The sequence below is a fragment of the Mustela lutreola genome, chromosome 10 (assembly GCF_030435805.1).
Source record: "Mustela lutreola isolate mMusLut2 chromosome 10, mMusLut2.pri, whole genome shotgun sequence".
In the NCBI taxonomy this organism is placed as follows: Eukaryota; Metazoa; Chordata; class Mammalia; order Carnivora; family Mustelidae; genus Mustela; species Mustela lutreola.
In genome coordinates this window covers 14053160-14078495 of record NC_081299.1, presented here as the reverse complement: position 1 = coordinate 14078495, position 25336 = coordinate 14053160, and the positions used below count along the sequence as shown (strand labels likewise).

Genomic DNA, 25336 nt, shown 5'->3' with positions numbered 1-25336 from the left:
GGCCAATGATCCCCCTTATTATGGATGACAAAGCTAAGCTCAGAGAGGTGACAGGCCTGGCCAAGATCACACAGCCCCTACGGGGCAGAGCAAACACTCCAGTCCTAATCCTGTGGGTGCAGAGACCCTGGCCCTTTCCATCACATGGTGTCACTGTGTGAAAACTATAAAACCAACCACATGTCCCGAATCCTGAAACTCTCCTCCACATCCAAGTCCTCCCCAGAACCTCAGCAGCAGACACCTCTGCCTGCAAGCCCACCTAGATTTCTCCACCTGGCTCTGCGACCCACCCCTACCCCAGTCCTTGATTTTCTGCTCCAGGCACACATGGGAAGAGCTGGCAGGGGCCCCATCATGGCCAGGCCAGAAGTCAAAATGGCTCACCCAAGGAACTGCCTCAGAAACTCAGCCCTTCCTGGGAAACACCCTTACGCTGCTGCAGGAAGGGCTAGGGGCCAAACCTCCCAGGAATCAAAGCTCCTTTTCAGTTGTTTAGACTTAGCTCCTCAGTGACTCACTGTTTGGGCTCTGATGACCCAGGCCAGGAGCCAGGGGCTGCCAGGAGGGGCCCTCGTTAAAATCAAAAGGCAGTGGTGAACCATGGGGAGCCCCCTCTTTGGAGCCCATGACTCACAGCTGCTGGGTGATCCTGGCCAGGTGCACACACCTCCCTGGCCCTTCCCCACCCCCTAGTCTCATGGGGTGGGGGTGGGGGGTGTGAGTTCCCAGAGGATCAGGAGCAGGAAATGGGAGTGGTTCGAGGCAAGCCTGAACCCCAGCTCGGCCAGTGCTCACCCGGCCTTACCTTGCATTAAAAACTTTTAATCCCAAATCGTTGGCTAAGATCCCGTCACCCAGATGTCTCTTCCCCTCTGCAGGTGGCATCCGCCCCAGTCCTGGACCCCTGACCTGCACCCCCCAACCACAGTGTCACGGATCTTGTCGGGAAGTCCGTCCCGTCTGCAGGCGTGAGACCCAGCCTCTGCACCAAACCAGCTCCTGAGCGGCTGGCCTTCTGCCTGGGGTCAGTCTCATGTGGCGATTTTCCTCCAAGGGCACTTTCCTCCATTAAAATAGAAAAGAAATAAAAAAGTGAAAAGCATATGTATGACCGCATTGGTAGGAAGGCAAATATAATCTAGGCTGTGTTATAGTCATTCTGATTGTAAAGAAATTCATGCATTTGGGGAGCCCTTAAAACGACCATGCTAGGCACCAACCTTACTAGAAGCACGAGGTAGGCCCTTTAAACTGTCTGGGCCCATATTCTGGCTCACCGTGGACTCAGTTTACTTCTCCATAAAGTGGGGATGATCAGAGCAGCAGCATCATGGGACTCTTTGAAGCCTCCCTGAGATCTTGCCTAAGAAGGGTTTGGGGCACCATCCTGGCCATAGCAAGTACTCAGAGGGGGCGAGCTGCCTGGTGGCATTTGAGCTTCCCATCCTGCCAGGAAGGAGGCAAGCTGGGATGCCTTCCGTCCCCATAATACAGACAGGAAAACGAAGGAGACGAGCAAGGCAAAGGACCTGCCTCAGTGGCAGAAGCAGGACCACGAGGCTGCAGATCAGGCAGCTCCCAGGTGCTGTGCTGACGGAAATCGCTGGTCAAGTTATCCCCACTCCAGACCAGGAACAGGGAGGGCAGGGCATGAGGTGTCCCAGGCCAGCACAAGGGGCATCTTGCTTCCCTTTCTGCCGCCGTGGACTCAGGGGTGTGGGCAGCAACCAGCCCACGAGGCCACGGTGCGCCCGTGACTGCTGGGACTTGGCAATCTCCTAGCACAACAGAGCTGGGCCCTCCTCCCATCCCTCGGCCCCTCCCGACCTCTAGCCAAGCTCTGAAGCCTGGCCTCTGTGTTCTGACCTCACCATGGGGATGGCAGCTCATGCTGGGAGACAAGCTGGGCCAGGGGGTACTGTCTCCCCAACACATTCCCTAAGATAACATCAAAAGGATGGAAGTTTCCAGTCCATGCTGGAATGTGGGTTTTCCAGCTGACTCAGACAGAGTCTATTTCTATGGCTACACACTACACCACTGCCTGGGGATCTAGGGAGACAGAAGTCACATCTGGGAGCATTTTCACTGCTTGTCAAACAAGCAGGAGCCTGCCCAGGAAAGAACAATGAAGAAAAATCCCTAAGCTCAGCTGGCTGAGCTCCCAGCCTCTGGCCTATTCAATCTTGGACAAATGGCCCTCCAGGTCCCCAAGGGTCCTGCCTCTTGGTCAAGCTACACTCAGCGCTCTCCTACTGGGTAACATGGAGCAGGGGACACGGAGCAGGGGACAGGGAGCAGAGGGCTTGCTGCAGTAGCTAACGGCATGGAAACAGGACAGACTTGGCGATGTGGACGTCAGTTTCTTAGCTTTTCTGGGCCTCAGTTGCTGCATCAGTAAAATGGGGGTGAGAAAAAGATGCCACGAATGAGAAGCCTTTGGTACAGCCCCTCGCTCACAGCCCAGCCAGTGAGAGCTATCACCATGGTTTTTGGAAAGGGGTAGGTGAAGGGAGAGGCAGGGAAAAGAGAGAGCCACAGACTGCTCCCCAAAACCCCTTGGGAACCAAGTGCATAGGCCCCCGACTGGCCCCTCCCCTGGGGAATTGACCAAAGACCTGGAAGTATAGTTGCATCACTGCGCATTCGGGGGTTAATGATGGGGAGTGGACAGGACCCAGTATTTAACTAATTGGGGAGCTGCCCTGAGATCAGAAGCACCCCGCTCACTTCCTTCTCCCGCAGCCCAGCTCCTCTGCCCCCTGCTCACCTCCCCTCCCCTCGGGATGAAGCCTCCCCCTCTTCTGACCTTCCTCTGCCTCCTGGGTAAGTGACCTATGTGACCTTCTCTCTTCCCCGGAGGTCCTGGAACCAGGCTCTAGGGAAGTTGTGGGGGGTCAACTCTAGGCCAGTTGTGCCTAAGGCAGCACAGGCCAGGGAAGAAGGGACAGGTGGGGGGAGGGAATGCAGCCCGAGGGGCCTGGGAGGGCACAGGAAAGGGGCTGGTGGGGACCCATGGTAACACAGACGAGGTTCCTGCCCCCTGCGCTCCACGTCTTCCCCATGAGCTTCCATTTTGGGCTCCAGCCTGCCTGGATGGACAAACCCCCACCGCTGTATCAGCAGGATCTGGAGGCATTCGGGGAAGTCCAGGAGGTCATGAAGCCGATCCAGTGGCATCTGATGGGACTTGGTGGGGAAGAGCGCTCTGGGGGCATGGAGCTGATGCCTGGGGAAATGACCAGGACCCGCTGGGAGACATTTGGGGTGCAGGGGGGGTGCAAGCAGGAGGATGAGTGGGTGGTAGTCTGGAGATGAGGGAGGGGGGCGGGAGGAGCCCTGGGTACGTTGTCACAGCGGGGTGAGCACTAGGGATCGGGGTGGGTTGGCGGCGTGGGAATATCATTACTGGCTGGCGTCATTGTTGTTGGGAGCAAGGTGCGTGGTGAGGTGGGCTGGATGATCTGGAGGTGTCTGACTCAGATTTAAGGGGATGTGAGGGAAGCTGGCTGCAGAGGGCAGGGCCCTGATGGGTCTGCCCGCCTCTGCCCTCCGTCCCCGCAGTGGCCCTGGCCAGCGGGAACCTGGTCCAGTTTGGGGTGATGATCGAGAGGATGACGGGGAAGCCAGCGCTGCAGTACAATGACTACGGCTGCTACTGCGGCGTTGGGGGCTCCCACTGGCCCGTGGACCAGACGGACTGGTGAGCAGATGGCCCTGCCGGCGGTGGGGGGGGTGGCTCCCGGGGGCGGGGAGGAGCTAGGACACCCTGCGAGTGGAGGCTGACCTCTCCTTGGAGCTCTGGGCCCCCCAGCAGTCCCTGGTCCACCCCAGCTTGGCTCCCAGGCCCCTCCAGACTGAACGTGACCCTTCCAGGTGCTGCCATGCCCATGACTGCTGCTACGGGCGCCTGGAGAAGATGGGCTGTGAACCCAAGCTGGAAAGGTATCTCTTCTCTGCCAGCAAGAACAACATCTTCTGCGGTAAGCGAACAGCTCTGGAACGCCCCAGACCCCAGGTTGGATGGGGGAGAGCAGCTTCAGACAGGAGCACCCCACCCCCCGCCCATGGCGGCCCCTGCTTCCTCATCAGGGCCAGACCCTGGGCTAGAGGGATGGGCGGGGTAGGTCTTCCATCATCAGGGCATTGTAGAGAAAGACTGAGCTCCCCCCTCCAGACTGGTATCCAGTCTAAAGTTCCCAGGACCCGTGGGCTCCTGCCCTGGCTCCAGGCCTTTTCCCTACCAGAGAACCCCCAGCTCCAGCCTGAGAAGGAGGCACAAAGGAGGCAGAGCTGAGCCAGGCCCAGAGGAGCTATACCCACACCCCCTCTCCAGGGCCTGGGCAGCAAGGTTCAGAGCAATGTCCCCAGGACAGAGCCTCGAGGGCACAGTCCCAGACCGAGCTAGAACTACAATTTGGGACAGCAGACTCCACTGTCGAAGGCTGACTCCCCCTGGTGGGGCTCTCAGGCTGGATCTATTTGCTCAGCTTTGCCAGATCCAATGCCCACTTGAGGATTAGTTTTCCTCTGGTCCCCAGCCCCATGGAAGCCTCCCAGACCAGGTGGCAGTGTGGAGGGAGTCCAGATCCAAGCATCAAGCCTCCCCGCTGCAAAGCCAGAGCCGCCTGGAGGGAAGGGCGGGGGCTGAGTGAGGGGGTGGCCGAAGAACCCAGGGGAGTCAAAGAAGACAGCTCTCATCTCTAAGGCCTGTCCTGGGAGCAGGGTGGGCAGAGCCAGGACCAAAACCACTGGAGGCAGATTTAGCTCAGTCTCTTGCTCCCACAGCCATCTCTTTACACAGCAAGGCAGCTTTGACAGGTAGTGAGCTCTCCGTCACAGCAGGGTTATGCAAGGTAGGAACAAGTCACCTGTCTGGAATGGCACTGAGGGCATAATTGCGGAGAGGTGTCAGGAGGACAGGGTCAGAGGATCAGGGCTTCACTTTCTCCCCCACTGGGTGACTTTGGGCAAGAGATGTGACCTCTCCAAAGCCTCTGTTTCCTCATCTATAAAATGGAGCCAGTCACACTGCCTTTCCCAGCTTAATCTAGCTCCTAGCAAGAACCACCCAAAAGAACCCAGGCAGCCGATAAACCCCTGAATTTTGCTGGAATAGCAGATGTGGGCAGAACCCTGGTGGGAAGTGGAGGCTGACCTTTGAGGGGAAAAAGAGGAGCCTTGGACATTTCTGTGAGATGTATTCATGGGAACAGGGAGGAGCCAGAGCTGCCAAGGGCCAACAGAGGCTTTGGAGAGAAGGGGAGGCCCTGGGACCCCGCTGTTTAGAGAACCGAAGCCGACTCTACCCCAGGCCAGGTGTGAGCACACACTTAGAGAGGGAGTCTGAAGACAAGTGCCAGAAAAACGGGCTCTGTCCCCTCGAATGGAGACAGCCCCAGGGCCCGAGCAAGCCCCGAGCTTCAGTCCCAACAGGCTCCAGTCTGGGCCCAGGCTGCTCCAGGACGCACAGGTCACCTGGGACTGAGTTGCTGTCATTTCTTGCTCCCCTGACAGCTCGCTGGCTGCCCTCCAGCACCATCCATGGCTCCCACAGGGAAGGGGTTGTCTAGAAATCTGTCCTGGGGCTGGAGCAGGTGCATTAGAGACCCAGACGGCCGACCAGAGGGCCGGGGCGGGGGTGGGTGGTGCATGGGTGTGGGAGAGGAAGGCAGAACAGCTAGGACAGATGTCCCCCAGCTTCCCAGTGTCCTGGGAGTCCCCCAGACACCCCCTGGGCCCTGCCCCGCCCCACCCACACCCAAAACACCCCCGCGGCTGTGGGCTCCCAGCAGAATGGGACAGAGAACGCAGACCTCAGAGAGCGGGAGGCTCAAGCCCTAGGGTCCCTGACCCACCTTGTCCCATCAGCCGGCCGAACCATCTGCCAGCGTCAGACCTGCGAGTGTGACCGGACTGCCGCCCTCTGCTTCCGCCAGAACCTGGGCACCTACAACCGCAACTTCGTGCGCTATCCCAACACACTGTGCAGCGGCCCCACACCGCCCTGCTAGGGCGAGGCCCACCTCTGCACTGGGCCTCACCTCCAGCGGCCCCGGTCTGGGCAGCACTGACACCAAAGGCTCTCCCTCCAGAAAGTCCTTTCTCACACCCCCACCCCCACCCCACCCCCGAGAGCTCCCAGACTGTGGCCTGGACCATTGCTGGTCCTCCTAGGAAGAGCCAAGGGACCCTCTAGCACCCAGAAGATTCTATAACCCAGCCCTGAGATCCCCATTCCCTCTCCTAAGTAAGTGAATAATGTCCTATGATTCTAATATTCTCTGATTCCCAGATTCTATCATTATAGGATTTCATTAGTCCGTAGTTTCTTTCATTCACTTTTTTTTTTCTTCCGAGTCTCTACCCTGTGCCAGCAATGTGCTAAATAAGCACTGGGGATGCGGCAGGAACCAATGGGACACGGTGACCTCTGCGGGGAATTCTAACATTCTGCCCTTTCCATTTCCCCTTAGAGTAAGTTTTTGTGATTCTCTTTTTCTAACATTCTACAACCTTATGCAAGACAGTAATGGCGATCTCCAGAAGGAATAGATCTGGCCATATGGTGTCATGTGAGAAGCATGAAAAATACCAACCTAAAAATATTGTCCCCACCATGTCAGCAGGCCTCAAATCCCTCCGATTAGCAGAACGGCTAAGTGTGGGGGAAAAAAAAAAAAAAAGCTCCAGAATCATTCAAACCCTCCCTTTGACCAAAAGGTGGCCAGGGGACAGAGAGGGGACGCTCTACCTGCAGGGGTGTCCTCCCTCCCAGCCAGCATGCCTCTGTTTCTTCATGCGTTGGTATCAACCAATGACACCCTGCATGGGCACATATGGCCATGTCAACCTAACCCTCTGGTTGTCAACTTGGAGAGGCCAGAGTGGCCAGAGAAGATCCGCGGAGAGCGTGCCCTTGCGGGGTCAGGCTTCTGATATGGGGGGGAGGGGGGAGGAAAGACATCAGCCTCCGGCATCTAACTCTGGAGCCACGAAGATTTTAAGGCACTGAAGGGTTCCCCCCAGGTGGGATGCGGCCAACCCTGGAAGCGAGGTACGTCAGCAAAGTCTACTCAGTATGGACAGAATTCTCTCTACTCTCTACAGTAGGGTGATAAAGCCTGCCAGGACTGGGATGAGCCCATCCAATGAGACAAGCATGGGACAAGGTATTACACAGAAGGGACAGAGCTCACAGCAGACACGCAATAAATGTTCACGCCATTTGTCGTTTTCATGGCGCGTATGCAACTTTCTGGACTTGGAGGGCAGGGAAGAGTGAGAAAACAGCAGACACATGATCGTCATAAACTTTGAAAGGTGCAGATGTTCTGTGTTAGCAAAAACAAAAGAGGGAGGGGAGGTGGTGAGCGCACTTTGCCACTTTGAATGATGCTGGTCCCCTGCAAGGAGTCACAGGACCATCAGGTCTTAAGAGCGACACAGGGATTGGAGAGGCAAGCGAGCGCGTGTGTCGGGAAGAGTGGTCCTAAGGCGCCCTCTGGTGTCCACTAGGTTTAAGCTACAAGGAGGAAACCTAAATTCAGCTCTTAACTAGATTTCCCTTCATCAGGGGACAAAGTAGCTTCTGGGCGGGTGAAATGGGTCCCTCGGCATCATCAATAATATGCTGAGAAAAACCACAAAGCCCTTACAGACATCTTAGAACACTAGATGTCACTGCATAAGCGAGGCACACGGGCAGAGGGAGCTGGCATGGGGAGATGGAGAGAGAGTACGCTCTGGGCGCGATGGGTGTGAGGCAGCAACGGGACGGCCCCCGGCTCACCCGACAGGTGTGCGGCCATCCGGCCGAGTGAAAACTGGAACTTCCGAGCTAGACCCGTGCAGTCCATTTTCCCAGTGATCCGTAACCGTTCATGGAATCAATAAATGGATCTGGACTCTGTGTACATGTCTGTGGTACGCACATTCGTCGCCAGGTGCACACTTGCAGCAATGACCAAAAATCCCTGAACTTGAGGTCACACAGTTCCCAGGTCAAGACCTCTCTGCTCAGCCAGTTAGCCACGGTGCCTCTGTTCCAGGCCTGCGGCTCTGTGCAGCCCGTGGACACCAGCAACTGCATCTTCGGGAGCTTGTCAGAAATGCAGGCTCTCAGACCTGACCCCAGGCCCACGGAGGCAAAACCTATAGGTTAACAAGACACCCCCTTACCCCGAGTGACTCGTGTGGCCATTGAAACCCAAAACACCCGGACGCGGGGCCCACTGGAACAAGGTGGGCGGGCTGTGGCAAGGTTTGAATGAGTTAGCGTTTGTGAAAGTGCAGACAATGCCTAGCACATAATAAGCATTCGTGTCCTGTGAATGAATGACAGCCATAATGATAGCTGACACTTTAACAAGTCTTGGCACTTCTAAATGCTTTCTGTTTATTAAAGCACTGTTCTAAGTGCTTTGTGTTTAGTAATTCACTGAATAAACGAAGGAACGCATGAGGCCTGGGGGCTACCTCAGGGCTGGGGGCGGGACCCTGTTACCTCAATGTTCATAGATGGCCTCTCCAATTTTGATGACACGATTTGGACTGACTTGCTTTGTTCCACTTAACCCCTAACATAAGCTATTCACGAAATGCTTGATCAAGTAACTTGCTGAGTAAGGATGAGAAATCAAAGCAGATTGGAGTTTCCGATTAGGATTCCACCAGACCTCCATCTGCTTCTTTGGGACTTCTTCGTGGTGTCACTGCTGGAGATTTGAACCTCCAGTAAGTGTGTATGTGTGTGCACCGGCGACACAGCTGGTCCTTCGCTGAATGCCAGAGATAGAGACCTATCAGATGTGGCCAACCTGCAGACAGACACCTTATTCTATACTAGTGTTTTCCTAGAGCAAGACTAGACCAGCAGGACCCTCTTCTTCCAGCCAGTCACCGTCCGAGGCTGACTTCCTCTTCCCCCAGTTTGATTTCCATCATGTCGCTCTCTCCTCTGCCCCCAAACCATCAGTAGCTCCCACTGTCCATCAACCCGTGGTGTTCAGGCGTGGCATCATCTGCTTTTCTAGCCTCGGTGATCCAGCCGTATATACAGTTCTTTATAGCACAACATCATCATGAACAGTCCCAGAACCTGCCTCCACCCACCGCCTTTCAGCCTTCACACCTCTGTACAGAGCTGTCTTCAGCCTGGAAGCTTCCCTGTTCACATGTGAAAATCTGCACGCTTGAGGCATATCTCAGATGCCACCTTCTCCGTGATGCTTTTCCAGCTGGAGATTTCACCCTCCTCTGAAATGCCAGGCAACGTGTTGGCACCTTTCCTGGTCCACTTACGCCCCATCATCGGGGTCCCTGTCTAAGGTTCCTAGGCAGTGCAGTGGAGGTAGACTGCTCTAGATTCAAATCCTGCTGCACGTCTGCGATCGTGGGCCTGTTACGTCTTCCTCATGTGTAAAATGGGTATGGAATCACCAGGCTCACAGAGTGGTTCAAAGATTTAAGTGAGACAATGTATTCAGAGTGCGTGGAGCGTTCCAGAAGCTCCATCCCGGCCGAGCTGCTCTAAGCATTTTTGCCTCCCCTACCGCACCCATCACAGTTCATGCTAGATAAGTATCTGTTCGGTTGAATCCATGGACACATGATAATCGGAATTATTTTAGGGATGTGGCAGCAGGCACAGGATAAATCCTATGCTCGTTTATTCAAGGAGCCCCGGAGCTCACTACTCTGAGTGCTCACTGATCTTAAGCTGAGACATTTGAAAATCATTCACTGTCAGTGCCGCAAGCGGAGGGCCAAAAGAGGAAACACCTGGCCAGAGAGAGCATGCGCAGCTCTGTTCCTGGAGGGCTGCGACCTGTGCAGGGCTCCAAAATCAAAATGCACCCAGAGGCCAACTCCCAACACCACTGAACAGTTAGGATAGGCGAAGTCCGCCTCATCTCGGAGAGTCGCGCGGCAAGCACGGCCTTGGTCATTCGGTAGGAAAAGCCACAGGACACATGTTTGAAGACATGCCCAGTCTGGGTGCCTGGGTGGCTCAGTCAGTTATGTGTTTGCTTTTAGCTCAGGTCGTGATCCTGGAGTGGCAGGATAGAGTCCCACATTGGGCTCCCCGCTCAGTGGGGGCTCTGCTTCTCCCTCTGCCTCTGCTCCTTCTCCTGCTCATTCTCGAATAAATAAAATCTTAACAACAACAACAAAAAGGGCCCAGTCTTTCCCCAAACAAACTGTATATCCTTAATAAACTGTCCTTAGAACATGCAATAACCCCCGTAGGGTCTCCCTCTCTCCCCTTTCAGCCCAGGCCAAGTGTCGCTTCCTCCGCCAAGCCTCCTTGATTTCCCTGAGTTCACGGTCCTCCTGGTATAGGATCACCTTTCACATCGTGTGTATGTCCCCTTTCACTCCTGGAAACTTGGGAGGACAGAGTCCATGCCTGATTCTATGCCCAGAAATAAGAACTGGACAATACAGGTCCAGTAAATGCAGCATGGACTCTTGGATGCTTGGATGGGTGAAAAAATTGAATAAAAGTGGGAGAACCTTGAGGTACCGAAGTCACTCTGCCATAGGGAGGTTCAGACAAGTTTCCCTTCTGCCAAGCCGGTACCTATGAAGCGGCAAGATTGGTCCCGGCCCCTTACGAACAAACAAGTTCTCAATCGCTGAGTCACTGTGATCCGAGGGCCCACGTCGTCCAGCGGCCCAGCCAAAACCCACACTGGCGCAGAGCATCCTATGACCAATTTTTATTGTATCTCAAGGCACATCTCCACCTTCCGAGCATTGGGGCACGTGTAAAGGCTCGCGGGACGACTGGTAAATAAGAAACGTTAAACCTGGGTTTCCAAACCAGCTTTCTCCTAGGCAACCATGAAGTTACCGAAAAGGGACACATACCAGCCACTGTCCCCCTTGTGGTATTTCAGTCTTTGGCATCCTGCTGTCATTCACCCTGAGTGAGCACTGCCGTTTGTAAACAGCAAACTTCCTATACTCTGATCATTCCCTACTTGGCCCGAGAACATTTTAACCTCACAGGCTCAGCCCGCCCCATAGACAGGACCTCATGGGTCACCTGGGCCCAGGCAGGAAGCCCCTGGACCCCCGCCTGAGCTAGCAGGTGGCACCTTGGGTCTCTGGTGAATCACTGCCGGCTGGAATCCAGCTGAGGGAGCACCTGAATTGGGACATCGCTTTGATTCTAGTAGGTTCTTTCAGAAAGATTCTCAGTTGGGTTGACAGGATCTGGACCCCTGGCCTCACAGACTCAGGAATGTGCGCCCGGAGGTCTCTCAGTCATGGACGGAGACGAAGATCACTCAAGGATAGTGACCGGGGGAAACATCTATGCCTGTAGCCACATTTCCATTCACGCAGGGTGCTACTGGATACCTTCTGGCATCAAGGTACTGTGGAGCCAATTTGAGTATAAAATTAGAAAGAGTGGGAGTCTCGAGGCCAAAATTCCCAGGATGTGGCAAGGCCCAATGAGATCGCACCGGCCTTGACCACGTGATTGGCCAGAGAACTTCGTGTGGGTTGGCCCCTGTGACCACTGGGGACTTCCCTACCTCCTGGTTTTCTGCAGCTGCCCTTCTCCCTGCCCTGCCCGCTGCGGAGGACCTCTCCTGGCGTCTGTGCTCCAGTCCCAGCTGCCCACGCGTCTGGTGGGCTTGGCCTCCTCCCAGCACGGGTCAAAGCGACCCTTAGAGCTCTGGAGTGGCAGCCAACAGAAGCTGCTCCGTATTTAGACAACTCCGAATTCTCAGACATATTCCTAGGTATCCACCCACCTTTAGCGCCCCGTCCTTCAGGGCAGCTCTGCCATCGAGCGCGGTGGTGGCACCCACCTGTACCGAAGCTCGCCAGCTGCTCCAAGCCTGGTGAGAACCCAAATGACCGTGCCCTCCCTCTTCCATGCCACGGCCTCTAAAAAGGCCACTAGCTGCCATGCTCTCCCAGTCTCATGCACTCAAACGGTGGTCCCGCTGGCGAAAACAACGCAAAGCTTTGTCTTTAAACTAGAATTTATTGGTATACAAAACTCCATTTCATAGATAAAGTGGCACATCTTTGCAGCTTCTATTGCACCAAGTATGGAAGATTAAAAACACACAAAAAAAGAAACATTTGGTTTTGAAAACACTGCAAATAGCCAAGTACAGTACTTTGGTAAATAAAAATAAAATGGTTCAGAAGAACACAATCTGTGAAAAGAAACCACTGAGAGGAAATGAACTATGGACATCAGACAATGGTCACATTTCTCCCCGTCAAGCTCCAGAGATAAGGCAAGACTTGCTAAGTCTAAGGATTGTGACCCCATGGAGGTAAGTATCTCCAGACTGAAGCTAGGACAAGTATAGTGCAATTAGAAAAAAGAGATGGTTCCTGAGCCTGCGAAGGCCCGTGTTCCCCACAGACACACCGCGCTCCTTCCGGGGGGTTCACACCCTCCGGCACCTCTGCGCCAGCAAGAGGAACACACAGGGCTCGAGTCTAACTCCCGGCTCCTTCTGTCTTCTCACTGAGCTCGGTGGTCCTGGAGCTTGCTGGAAGGGTGGCTGGGGAGGCCGAGGGCCCTCCTGCTATGGAAAATGAACAATGAGTGTGGGAACATGGCGGACAGCCCCACAATAGTGTTCTTCAAGTTTTGGTCAAGGGACGTGCCAGAGGCTCAAACCACAGGCTGAGGTTTCTGACTGAGCTCCAGTGACTGTCCCAGACGGCCGGCCATGGGGCCTGCTGGCTGCTGATGTGCGCAGGGGTAGGGGCAGCCCTCACGTGCTTTGTCCGAGGATGGCCGCCCACCTGACGACAGGCATAGGAAGTCGCAGCCGTTCTGGAGCGCGGGGCTGCCCTGCTGGAAACCGAGCCACGGCGCAGAAGTTCATGCTTTACAGAAACATTCTTCATGACCGCAGCCCCTTCTCTGGTAACTCTGCAAAGACGCTAACCATTTTAACCAAGCTACAAAGCACCCCTAACTAGCAGAGAGAGACTAGTATGCTTAGAAGACATGGCTAAGAGCCTGAGGTCACCAGGAGCATCACCTGGGGCCTGAGCAGAGCGAGGCAACCTGTAGGCCCACCAATTCCCCGGGGACCAGACTCTGTGACGGGCAGGGGGGGGGAGTCACCACCTCCGCCTCATTCCAGTAACTCATTTGCCCTCTAGTATGTGGCAGCAGATTTCCCTAAATACGTCATCTAGAAGACCTTCGCTTCAGTGTCAGCAGAAAAACACAATCTGCTTTAGAGTCAGGAAAACACAGGTCGTAAAAAAGTGCTATTATTCAATCACCTCCGAACAACTGTCAGAAGGCCCCAGAGTTTCCCACGCCTGTTCTGAACGCGGAGGTGGACAGTGACAACTGAAAATGACCAAACGGGAGAACAGCAGCAGACTCTGAATCTAGATGTTTGCTACAGACAGACAGAGCCTTGAGGTAAAAAGGTAAAAAGGTGAAGAACCACGTGTCTGCCCAAAATGGGAGTCTGCGAGGGCCCCAGGTGTGACCCACGGAGATCAAGCGCTCCATTTTCTTCCATTGACTCAGGGAGACCGTTAGTCAGCGTGGACTAGAAATCCCAGTTTCTGGGAACCAACTGCACATTCAAGCTGACCATTTCTCAGAGGTCAAGTGACAGCATTCTATATAGACCCAGTAAAACCCGGGCAGAGACTGAAGTTTCTCAGAATGAGAGAAACTGCACATGGACGACAGGGATGCACCACGAGGACAGTTCAGCGCTGAAGTCCCTCGATGCCGACCGACTTCACGAGTGAGCGGCTCTCCCCGACGTCGCACGGCCCCCCTCGCCCAGGCCCCTGTCATTTCACATCGTAAACCCCAGGGAGAGGAGGCAGGGCGCCACCGATGACCAACTCAAAGGCTCCCGTGATGCCTGCTAGAGCCGCCCTGCAAGGGAGATTCCACTTCACAAGCCCTCAGGATCAAAACAGGTTTGGAAGTGTTTTCAGAGCTTATAAAAGAAAATACAGACAACCACCTCCGCTGATATCGAAGATCTTGCTTTCTGCCACCATCCCTCAACCAGGCTCTGCTCCAGAAAGCATATGTGCACACTACTGAAAATTACACGTACAGATGCGTTCTCTCTAATACCTCCTGATGGCAACTGTGTTATTTAGAAGGTGTGGTTCTAGGTTGCTTTAATACATCCACCTCTCTAGTACAAAGCTGTTGCCACTAAAATTTTATTTATTTTGACCTTTAAAAAATCTTATTTTAAAATCCATAAAACCTTTATATATAGTTTCTAAGACGAATAAGCAGCTACAGACCACTGCCCCATCCCCTTCTCCTGACCTCACTAAAGACTACTGAGACAACCCCAGGTAACATTAACTTCTAATAGCCAAAATGCAGCCCAGAGGCTAAGCAACACGCGCCTCCTAATGTGGGGTGCACATGAGTCACTGGGCTGGGGATGAGAGTTCCAACAACAGTCAACCCAGAGCCAAACACACTGGGCCTCCATGCTGGCCGCCAATAAAGTAATTTTCAAATGCCTACAAGGCAGCTAAGTATACGGATCCCATCTACCTCATCCTTCAGTGAGACTGGGGCAGTAAAGTCTAAATTCACACGCTTAGCGAGAAAGATCACTAAAGTCGAATACATGTACCCCATTCCTAATAACTAACGTTTTAAACGCAGACCAATTTAAACTGGGAAACTATGAAATGGTAGTAAGAGAAAATTCCCGAAGCCAGATTAGTTTTTAAAACCACTGTTATTTTACCCCAGAAATGCTGAAGTCTATTATCAGAATTTGGTAATTTGTTAACAAGTGTGCCCAATATTATTTAATAACTTTTTAGCAGCTTCTAGTTAAACTTCTAAAACCCAACAGGGCCCAAGGCCACCTTCACTAACCAGGTAAATAAAGCAATTCTATTGCTCCCAACAAGGGGTATCCCTTATGGTTATTTCAGATTCCTAATCCTGCTGAGTTTCCAAAACCACGATCTTGACCTTCCTGAGAGGATCTGGTCTCTTGCCCTCTAGGACTACCGGATGGACAAGAAAGAGTGTTCATTCAGGAAAGATCAACCACAGTCAGGAAAGTGTCCAGAGTCAAAAGCCAAGAGAATGATCGATCCGTAAGCACTGATCTCACTCCCTTGGAAACAGTAAGGCATCAGAGCCCATGAGCAGGGACTGAACACAAGAGCCTCCGAGTCAGGACTCCACAATGTGCAAAGAAAACATGCTCGGCACTTTCCAATCTGCTGACTATTACAAAGCTCTGTACCAGGAAGAAACCCAAATTGCAATGGCCTAAGAGCAGTTCCAAGAAACTACAGGTGCTCCAACTACAAAAAGTCACCAAAGTCAATAAACAAAAAATTAAAACACATCATTAAAACTGAAGAAAGCAAATCATCTGCTGAAAAAAGCAATTCAGTAAATCCAGGCCCAGCCCAGATAATGGTACATCCATTCAGTCAAAAGGTTTTTATTGTTTTCCCTTGTCCTTAGAACAGTTATAATTTTGAAACCTGAGGTGAAGTAACTAATTTACCTTCTGATTCAGCAGAACTTATCTGTCCAAATATGGGGTCCCCAAAAGGCCAAGACTGTCCGTGACTGTCCAGTTCATACGTTCTGGGTTAAAAGCTCACAGTCACCTGTCAGTCTTAGGACTGACCCCTCTCCACCTCCCAAATTCATGTCAGAACTGTGGAGTCATTCCATGGCCTCTGCCCTGTTGGGCTGACCTGAGTCCCTGACAAGTGCTAGAGTGCGGAAGAATTTTTCCAACATCAAAATCCCAGATAGGGCTGGAACAGAAAGAAAGAAATGCAGCATTTGATGGGATTCCGTTTTCACAACATTAAGAAAACTGAGCATTAGGTCAAACTACTTCTCTGAAGGTATCTAAGTCTAGAACAGTGAGGAAGAAAACAGTTAATTATTTAAAAGGTGAACCTGAAAGGCTTTAGTTATTCTTCCAGACCTCTGCCCACACAAAATCAAGTAACTCCTTAGAGTCTCTGCAGACCAAGACTAGACTCTCTTCATTTCTCCCTTTATAACCCTGGGTTCTGCTCTCCATACGGTCAGAAGTTCAGGATTACCTCATAAGCAGTAACATGCCACCTTCTCTGTGTCAAGAAACAAGTACCAAAACCTCAACACCACTACCACTTTTCCAGCCAAGTCCGGGCCTAATCAACATCGGGCGCGTTTCTGAGAAGGCGTGCGCACAAGCAAACTCAGCACCTGCATCCCACCTGAAACAGCCTCAGAGTGAGGAAGGAGAGAAACGGAGCTGTTGAATCTCCACCCTGACTACAGCCGCAACCCTCGTATCCTATAACTTTGGGAAAAATCTTTCCTGAATTAATTTCTGATTAACTTGGACTAGTAGAAAATTAAATCTAAACATGTTCCTGAGTTGAAGACCATTTACAAACTATCCTGTATGTGAATATCTGCTTGAAAATTAAAGGAAACCAAAGGAAACTTGTTATTCTGAATTTCTAACAATTAATCTAAACTACTTCGTGAACAATTACGGCAAAACTCACCCCAAGTGCTCAGGAAAAATCCCAGGGTCACTGAACTCTGATTTTCAAGGCAAATAAAACCACACCTAAAAGGTTTTTGCCTAAACTAACTATCCAACTCTAGGACTCGATGTTTTAATTGCAGAACAGGAATGGCTTCACTGAACGTTCATCAGACAGAACATACCACTAACAAAAGTCTGAGCCAAACAGAGGCAGCCTGAAAGCAGACTGACTCAGTGTACGAGCTCGTGTGTGAGTCTGGGCGCCTGCACGTCACTTTGTGAGAGGTCGGCCTCCCTGGAGAGCCTGCTACGCGACGCTCCTTTCCCTTCCGCTCCTCGCGGCTCCCAGAAGGCCAGAGTCAGATGTTGAGAGCGGCAAAGGTCTTCACCAAGGTGACCTGCGTGTTTGCATCCGCTTCACTTCGGCTGCTGTCCCTGTGGCCGCTCCTGCTCTCCAGGGCCTTGTGACGGTGCCTCTCCTCCTGTCGCTTCTTCTTCTCCAGTCGCTGCTGCTCCCGCCTCTGTCTGTTGGTGACCTGAAAGAGAAGGCCGTGTGAGCTGCCCGCGCCGCGGACTCAGGTTCCACCAGGCCAAGGGGACACACGGGGCGGACAGATCCAAGAGGTCATGGGGCTGCTTCTCAGCAAGAACAGAGAAAACCCACCTAATACACCAGAAGTGATGCCTTTCCCATCACAGCTCTAATTTACACTTAAATTTCTATCTCTTTGCTGAGCTAGCAAAAGAAATAAATTTCATTCTTCTCAAAATCCAATTCACGATGACCTAAGAAACATTAACCCCAGTTCTGCACGAGATAATGCTCAAACATGCCAGAGGACCCTTTTCTCTACATAATTTAATGCCCCAGGTAACCCTAATAAAACCCTCAGAAGCTTACTGCATTTTTACCACTGCCTGTGGCTTTTGACATTATGCTGCATTTGGGGCTCAGAACTGCTTGGTGAAAAATCTTTAAAATTAATTCCCAATTCCATAAAAGGAATGGTACCATATACTATTTGCAGGAGTCAGGGGCGGGGAGAGAGACAGACAACCCTTCCGGGAAACATCTGACAATTTATCAAAAGGCCTTAAAAAGATTCAAATGTCCATACCCTTTAACCTATCCATTCCTCTTCTGGGACTCTAGCCACACACACAAAAAAAAAGCAACATACAAAGATTTACACACAAAGTTTTTCAGTGCAGATGACGGCATTTATTGTATAACACAGGTTAACCTGGCAGCACCTGGACGCACAGTAACACTGGGCGGGGAGAGAGGCTGTATGTGTGTACACAGAGCAGCACGGCCGGGCCCACCTCTATACGTCACTGCATGCAGCAAACTAGACAAGCAAGGTTCTCATTCTGCTTCTCGATGCCCCCTTATGCATTCCCATTTTTTCTGCAATAACTACTTTCAAAGCACCAGAAAACAATGATGCACTAAGATGAGCTCGCAGTTCCCACCACTGTCACTGAGTCACCGCCACCCATCACTGGCCCTTGCGAGCCCATTTTTCATACCTTTGGGAGCTGGTTTTTATTTGCTTTGTTTTCTTCACTGGGGCTGGCTCGCTCTTTGTTGTTGTCAGTTCTGCCTTCATTTAAGCCCTGATTTCCAAAGAGCCTGGTGCCACTGCCACCCTCCTCCCATAAAGGGCCACACGGCTTCAGATTTTGGCCGCTGGACTCAAGGTTCTCCTCTGCATCTTCCAAAGAAAGGTATTTTATTAAAATTGAGAACCTAAGACAGTTATACAACCGAACAATGCATAACTCCAAAGAGAGCATGTTTCCTTGAAGCAAAATTCTAACATCAAGTCAATACAGTGGGGATCACAGGGGGGAATGACTGGTACTATTTGGAAGATAAATTTTTAAAAAACCTGCTGACCAGCCTAATCATCAGCTTCCCACCTGCAGAGTGTCTTATTAAACCACTTTTTAACACGTATTTTTAGGAGGAAATCTTTCATTTGCACCCAAAACCCAGAAAGGAAACGGACTCCAAATCCGTACTGCCTAATACAGCAGCCACCAGCCATATGTAGCCATTTAAATTAAAAATGATTAAAGTTCGGGTGCCTGGGTGGCTCAGTGGTTTAAGCCGCTGCCTTCGGCTCAGGTCATGATCCCAGAGTCCTGGGATCGAGTCCCACATCGGGTTCTCTGCTCAGCAGGGAGCCTGCTTCCTCCTCTCTCTCTCTGCCTGCCTCTCTGCCTACATGTAATCTCTCTGTCAAATAAATAAATAAATAATCTTTAAAAAAAAAAAAAAAAAAAATGATTAAAGTTCAATGAAATTGAAGCTTCAGTTCCTTACTCTCACTCAGCCATACATGTCAACTACACACTATACCGGATGGTGCTGTTTTAACGTCACAAAGACCCAGTTACTCGCAGCTTTCTGAGAAAGCACAGCAAATATATAAAGAAGAAAATACCCAAACACATAGAAAACAGTCATGCTGGGAGTAGAACCTGGCACATATCCGGCAATATGTACCAAAATCATTCTGAATAACTTGTGAGGACACTAAGACTATGTCTTTTTTTTTTTTTTTCCATCTACGAAGTCACAGAATTAAACCCAGTTCAAGTAAAACAAAATTCTAATTTATCACCAGCTGATGGATACTAGTTATCTATATATTTCCATTAGAAAACTCAGTTATTTCTCTCTCTAGTCTATTTCAGTTCTCTCTAGTCTATTTCAGTTATCATTTTGTTATTATAAGGGATTCCTCTTTCAAAAAAAAAAAGTCCTCCCTGAACTCTCCATCCCTCCAAGACCAGCTTAAGTGGCCTTTCCATGCGCCCCCTGGTTCTCTATACCTCCACTGGTACGTATTATTATGCTGGTTTCCCTGTCTCCCCTCTGCCCCCCTCCCCTCAACTCCAGATTATCTTCTCCCTGAGGCAGGGCCAGGGCCTTGTAAAACACACCCACATGCAGAAAGTGATAAATGGCAGTATAACCACTACCTGTGCCTTGATAAAAATCAAACATTTGAAAAGTCACCAACACAACAACTTTGAAAGCATATAAATATCAATCATGGACTCACTATTTCTTTTCCCCTGGTTCATCTGAAGCATGGCAATTATTGCAGATTCAATGTTATAATTTTCGGCTTCCAGGTTCTGGACTATCAAATTAAAATCCTATCCAAGAAACAAAGGAACACGTCAAGGCTGGGTAGACTCTTCTACCTACCTCCACGTCAACAACCTGATACGTGAGAAAAGCTAACAGTGAGAATCAGGGCATGCCTTCAAGACCCTTCCATTTAGGAAACGCCTTAATTTTCAATAAGGCTGGTAACTTGAAATAACTATTTAATATAAATGAGTTCCTTTATATAAAACTGCACTTTTACTAGTGTAAACGCCAGTCAGAAAAAGAAAAACAAAAAACCCACACACCTCCTTAGGGTTCTGAGCAATACGGGGTAAAATCTAGCAAACAAGAGACAAGTGAATAAGCAGCTCTCCTTAGGTCATCTCACTCGATCTGATGAGCCACAAACATCATGAACCTTGCTCGGCCCACCAGGTGTGGGCGTCCTACACTGGGGCTACAAAACTGGCCGGAAAACTCGGCCCAGCAATGCTTGTTCATGCACCATTATTACTACAGGACATTAGTACTCACTGAACATCCAGTCGCATTGCAGACCTTCTGGACAGCATCTTCTACTTCATCTCTCAGGTCATCCTCAAAATCAACACCCTTCGTCTTGACCTTTTCCCTTTTATTTGACTCATCTTGATGAAGCATCTGAAACTAAAGGAAATATAAAGAGTAATAATCATGGAACATGCAAATAAGGTTCAGAATCTTCCACATAGGAAGACACTTTAATTTCAAAATCATTCTAGTATTTATTGAGGAGGAGAAGATTCCAGGAGCAATCTTCAGGGAATAGCAATGACTAGGCTAAATTTCATCCCGACAAGGATACTCCAGACCATAAAAGAAGTGTTAAAAAGAAAGGCCCAAGATACAGGATAAGTTGCTCAGGAAGAATGGCATTAGAGCTCCTACATCATTTCTAGACACCAACATTCTGACAATGACCGCTGACTTGAACAGCACACATTGCCTCAGCTGATCTCCAGAGCTAGGAGCTTAGTCACAGAAGCTCAACTGATAAGCTTCTGCAGCAGGACAAGTTGTCCTGAAGAAACATTCATACATCCCTCACCTGGGTCCCAAGGCCCTATCTGATCATCAGCAAGCTCTGGTGTGCTGAAGTTCCTGTCCCAGCTGGACAGTCACAGGTGAGCGTGACTGCTCTAACCTCATCTGACCTCACCTAACCACAGGCATACCACCACGTGCAAGGGAACCTGGCAATCCAAATCCTAAAAACAGAAAGAGCAGTTCGATTGGTATCCACAAGGCCTTTCCAACCTAAGGTTATTGCACAGTAGCAAAAAATCGTCCCTCTATGGTGCTCAATCACCTTCTCTCTTCACTTCTGCTAACACAGGGAGATGGGAAATAGGCAAGGACAAATTCCTACTTGTTCGCCTGTAAAAGCGTAAGTGGAATCTAGCAGTGTGCAGTCCATTCCTTCCAGCACGAAGCGATCTATTGTAAAATTAACCCAAACAACTTGGCCAGTCTTTAAAATGTATCCAAAGGAAATAATGTCAAATAATGTCAACTTTAGAAAGGGTTTATGTGAAAGTGCTCACCATAGCACTACTAATGGTGGTGAGTAACTGGAAACCTGAGGGTTTCAGTGTATGGATAGTTAAATAACTATGGTAAATCCATACAATGATGCTTCATTTCTGTTAAAGTAAGGAGCTCAATAAACATTTTCACTCTCATTATTATTTAACAATGTTTTGGCAATAGCAAAAAGCAATTAGCCCTCTCCCCGCAAAAAAATTTTAAAAAAATTAAAAAAAATTAAAACCCCAGAAGTATGAAATTGAAAAGAAGAAAGATTACCACTATTTGCAGATGATATAATTCTATACCAAAAAAAAAAAAAAAAAAAACCCCAAGAGAATCAATCAAAAAACTACCACAAACAAAGAATTCTGGCAAATCATATACTTACAAGAATCTCGTATCCAAAATATATAAAGAACTCTTATAATTCAACAACAAAAGCACAAATACCACAGTTAAAACATGGGCAAAGGACGTGAGCAGACATTTCTCCAAAGACACACAATGGCCAATGAACACATGAAAAGATGCTCAACATCATTAATCATTACAGAAATGCAAATCAAAACCATGAGATAGCATTTCATACCTGGTAGGATGGCCATAATTTTAAAGAGAAAGAAGGAAAAATAGCAGGTATTGGTTAAGAGTGTGGAGAAAGTGGAACCCGGAATACGATGCTGATAGCACGTCAGATACGCTGCTGTGGAAACCGTGCGGCAGTTCCTCAAAAAATTAAACATATGACCTAGCAATTCTACTCCTGGGTATGTATCTAAGAGACTGAAGACTGGGACTCAAATGCTACACGCAAATATTCATAGCAGCACCATTCACAAGAGCCTAACGTGGAAATAACACAGATGCCTGTCGACAGATGAAGGGCTAAATGAACCGGCTCTATCCACGCGATGGGGTATTATTACTCAGGCTTAGGAAGGAAGTACGGACACCTGCCACAAAATGAACGAACCTTGAAAACGTGATGCTAAGTAACATACGCCAGTCACAAAAGCCCACATATTGTATGATCCCATTTATATAAAATGTCCAGAACTGGTAAATCCATAGAGACAAAAAGCAGATTGGTGGTGGCTGAGGGAGGAAAGGAATGGAGAGTGACCTGCTTCATGGGCACGCGGTCTCCTTCTGGGGTGAGGAAAATGTTTTGGAGCTAGATGGAGGAAGGAGTTGCACAGCTTTGTGGGTGTATCATTGGCACTAAATTGTACACTTCAAAATGGTTAATTTGGGGGCGAGTGGGTGGCCTAGTCGGTTAAGTGTCCAACTCTTGATCTCAGCTCAGGTCTTGATCTCAGGATCCTGAGTTTGAGCCCTGCATTGGGCTACATGCTGGGCATGGAGCATACTTTAAAAAAAAATCTCTCAAATGGTTAATTTTGGGGGCACCTGGGTGGCTCAGTGGGTTAAATCTCTGCCTTCAGGTCAGGTCATGGTCTCAGGGTCCTGGAATTGAGTCCTGCATAAACTCTCTGCTCAACAGGGAGCCTGCTTACCCCTCTCTCTCTGCCTGCCTCTCCACCTACTTGTGATCTCTCTGTGTCAAATAAATAAATAAAGTCTTAAAAAAAATTAAAAAGTAAAATGGTTAATTTTATGTTACATGAATTTTACCCAAATTTTTAAAAAAGACAGAATTCTGCATGATAGCTGGGTGCACGCATAATTAACATTTTGTTAACTACTCTCATATATACAAATGATAACCAGCTAGGAAACAGAAAAAGAAGAAGATCCTTTCCTTATAATAGAAACAAAAACGCAAAATACCTAAGAACAAACTCCACAAAATATTAGCAAGATCCACATATAGGAAATGCTCCTGAGGATCACCCAAAAAGTCAATTAAACAGGAAAAAAAAAAAGCTTTATCAGGTTCTTGGCTAGGAAGACTCAAATGCCATAAAGATGTCACTTTTTCCTGAAGTTTATCTATTAATTTAATGAGATCCCAATAAAAACAAAATCAAGAGGACTTCTTTTTAACTTGACAACCTTATTCTAATATTCATACACAAAACAATAAAAAGCAAGAATACACAGAAAATTATATAGAAAATAAGTAAAAAATTCTACCAGTTTTCAAAATATACTCTTAATCAAAACAATAAATACATCAACACATGAACAGAGAAACCAGTGAAACAGAACCAACATCTAGAAACAGATCCAACTACATATGGGAATTTTATAGGGGAAAAAAGTGGCATTTTACACCAATGGAGAAGAGATACAAAATAAATACATGGTTTTGGTAACCACAAGAAAAAAAATATAAGGTTGGATCCATACCTTCACATAATTATAGGAATATAAATTCCAAAGAGAGACAAGACTTAATTCTCTTTGAAAAAATGAAACCACAAAAATGCTAAAATAAACTATGGGAGAATTCTTTTTAAACTCAGAGAATGAAAAACCTTCCTAACTTTGACTCAAAACCTAGAAGGCACGTAAAAAAAAAAAAGAAAAACCTTGATAAACTTAACCTCATAAAAATCTAAAACTCCACCACAGACTGTTGGGGAATTAAAGACAAATGGACGACTGGAAAAAGTACTGGCAGACCCCACCACAGACAGGGGCTAATTTCCCTAATATGTAAAGGTTCCTGAAAGATCGCTAAAAAAAAAACAAACCAAATAGGGGGGAAATGGACAAAGAATATGAATATAGATCACAAAAAGAAAAAGAAAGAAAGAAATACAAATAGGTCATAAACCCAGGAAAAGAAACATAACTCACTAATACGAGAAGCACAAATTAAAACTGTGAGGAAAACAATGTCTCCCACGGCAAGGTCAGAGGTTGGAGAATGCGGCGCCACGCCAACGTGGAGGCAGAAAGCGATGTGGGCGGAAAGTGTGGGTGCGACCTCACAGACAGCAGCGTGGCAATACCGGTCACTATTATAAATGCAGGAAGGACTCTGTAGGAATCTCTCCCACAGACACACTTACACAAGTGTGAGAAGATGTACATAAGGCACCACATGTTGTTTCTAAAAGCGAAAGCATGAACACAGCCTCCGAAGTCAGCAGAGGGACCGGTCAAACACACCGCAGCGTGTCCACCGGACAGAAGACTACGTGGCCTTACGGACCGCTGCAGCGAGCAGCGAGCCTCCAAGCGAAGAGCACTGTGAAAAGTACAGTCCACAACACGGCGTGCAGGATGCTCCAACCGGGGGGCAGAGACCGAGCAAAGACCACAAAAGCAGAATACACACACAGACACACACACTTGCTCGAAATGGACCTCCGGGAGGTTTAATGACACGCCGATAATACTGGGTGCATTCCAACAAAGTTGGAAGAGCGATTTCACTTTATTTTTTTTAAATGACAAAGAAAGCTTTTAATAAAGTGAGAACAGGCTCATGGAATAATGTTAACTGAACAAAGCGAGAAATACTGCTGGGTAAGCACCAAAACAGTAACAAAAATTGTGTCCGTGTGGAGCGCCTGGGTGGCTCAGTGGGCTAAGCGGCTGCCTTCAGCTCAGGTCATGGTCTCAGGGTCCTGGGATCGAGCCCTGCATCAGGCTCTCTGCTCAGCGGGGAGCCTGCATTCTCCGCCCCCCGCCTCTGCCTGCCTCTCTGCCCACTTGTGATCTCTTTCTCTCTGTGTCAAATAAATAAATAAAATCTTTTTTAAAAAAGTGCCTGACTTTATATACTTTTTTTTTAAAGATTTTATTTATTTATTTGACAGACAGAGATCAGAAGTAGGCAGAGACACAGGCAGAGAGGAGGCAGAGAGGAGGAAGCAGGCCCCCTGCCGAGCAGAGAGCCCGATGTGGGGCTCCATCCCAGGACCCTGAGATCATGACCCGAGCCGAAGGCAGAGGATCAACCCACTGAGCCACCCAGGCGCCCCAGCACAGATTAATTTTAGAACACAGAAGTAAGTTCAGAATGTTATATAAAGCCTATTCATGTAATCACAGTCATCAGCTATTAGGAAGAGCAAAAGAATGCTAAGCAATCTTATCTATTGCTCTAAGACTAAAAAAAATAAAAAATATAAAATCAAGCCCATAAATTCTTAAAGACAGCTTCCCATAAAAACATCACTGGTTTTGGGGGCAC

General features: G+C 49.2%; 2 protein-coding genes across 4 annotated transcripts in view; one reads left to right on the top strand and one right to left on the bottom strand.

Moving 5' to 3' along the window:
• Positions 1 to 3018: 3018 nt before the first annotated feature.
• LOC131809933 (group IIE secretory phospholipase A2-like) lies at positions 3019 to 6678 on the top strand. The gene is made up of 4 exons (XM_059137434.1): positions 3019 to 3196; positions 3568 to 3706; positions 3880 to 3986; positions 5875 to 6678. The coding sequence occupies exons 1-4, from the start codon at positions 3019 to 3021 to the stop codon at positions 6015 to 6017; spliced, it is 567 nt and encodes a 188-aa protein (XP_058993417.1). The 3' UTR covers positions 6018 to 6678.
• Positions 6679 to 11990: 5312 nt separating this feature from the next.
• The window catches only part of OTUD3 (OTU deubiquitinase 3), a 29905-nt gene continuing 16559 nt past the window's right edge, over positions 11991 to 25336 (bottom strand). For 2 of the 3 annotated variants that reach the window (XM_059136526.1, XM_059136529.1), the window contains 4 exons: positions 20191 to 20322; positions 19604 to 19700; positions 18060 to 18244; positions 11991 to 17062 (listed from right to left, as the gene is read on the bottom strand). In XM_059136526.1, coding sequence (XP_058992509.1) covers positions 16886 to 17062; positions 18060 to 18244; positions 19604 to 19700; positions 20191 to 20322 — 591 coding nt within the window. In that variant the 3' untranslated portion in view covers positions 11991 to 16885. The remainder of the gene's footprint in view (positions 17063 to 18059; positions 18245 to 19603; positions 19701 to 20190; positions 20323 to 25336) is intronic. The other variant, XM_059136527.1, reaches the window with a different exon arrangement.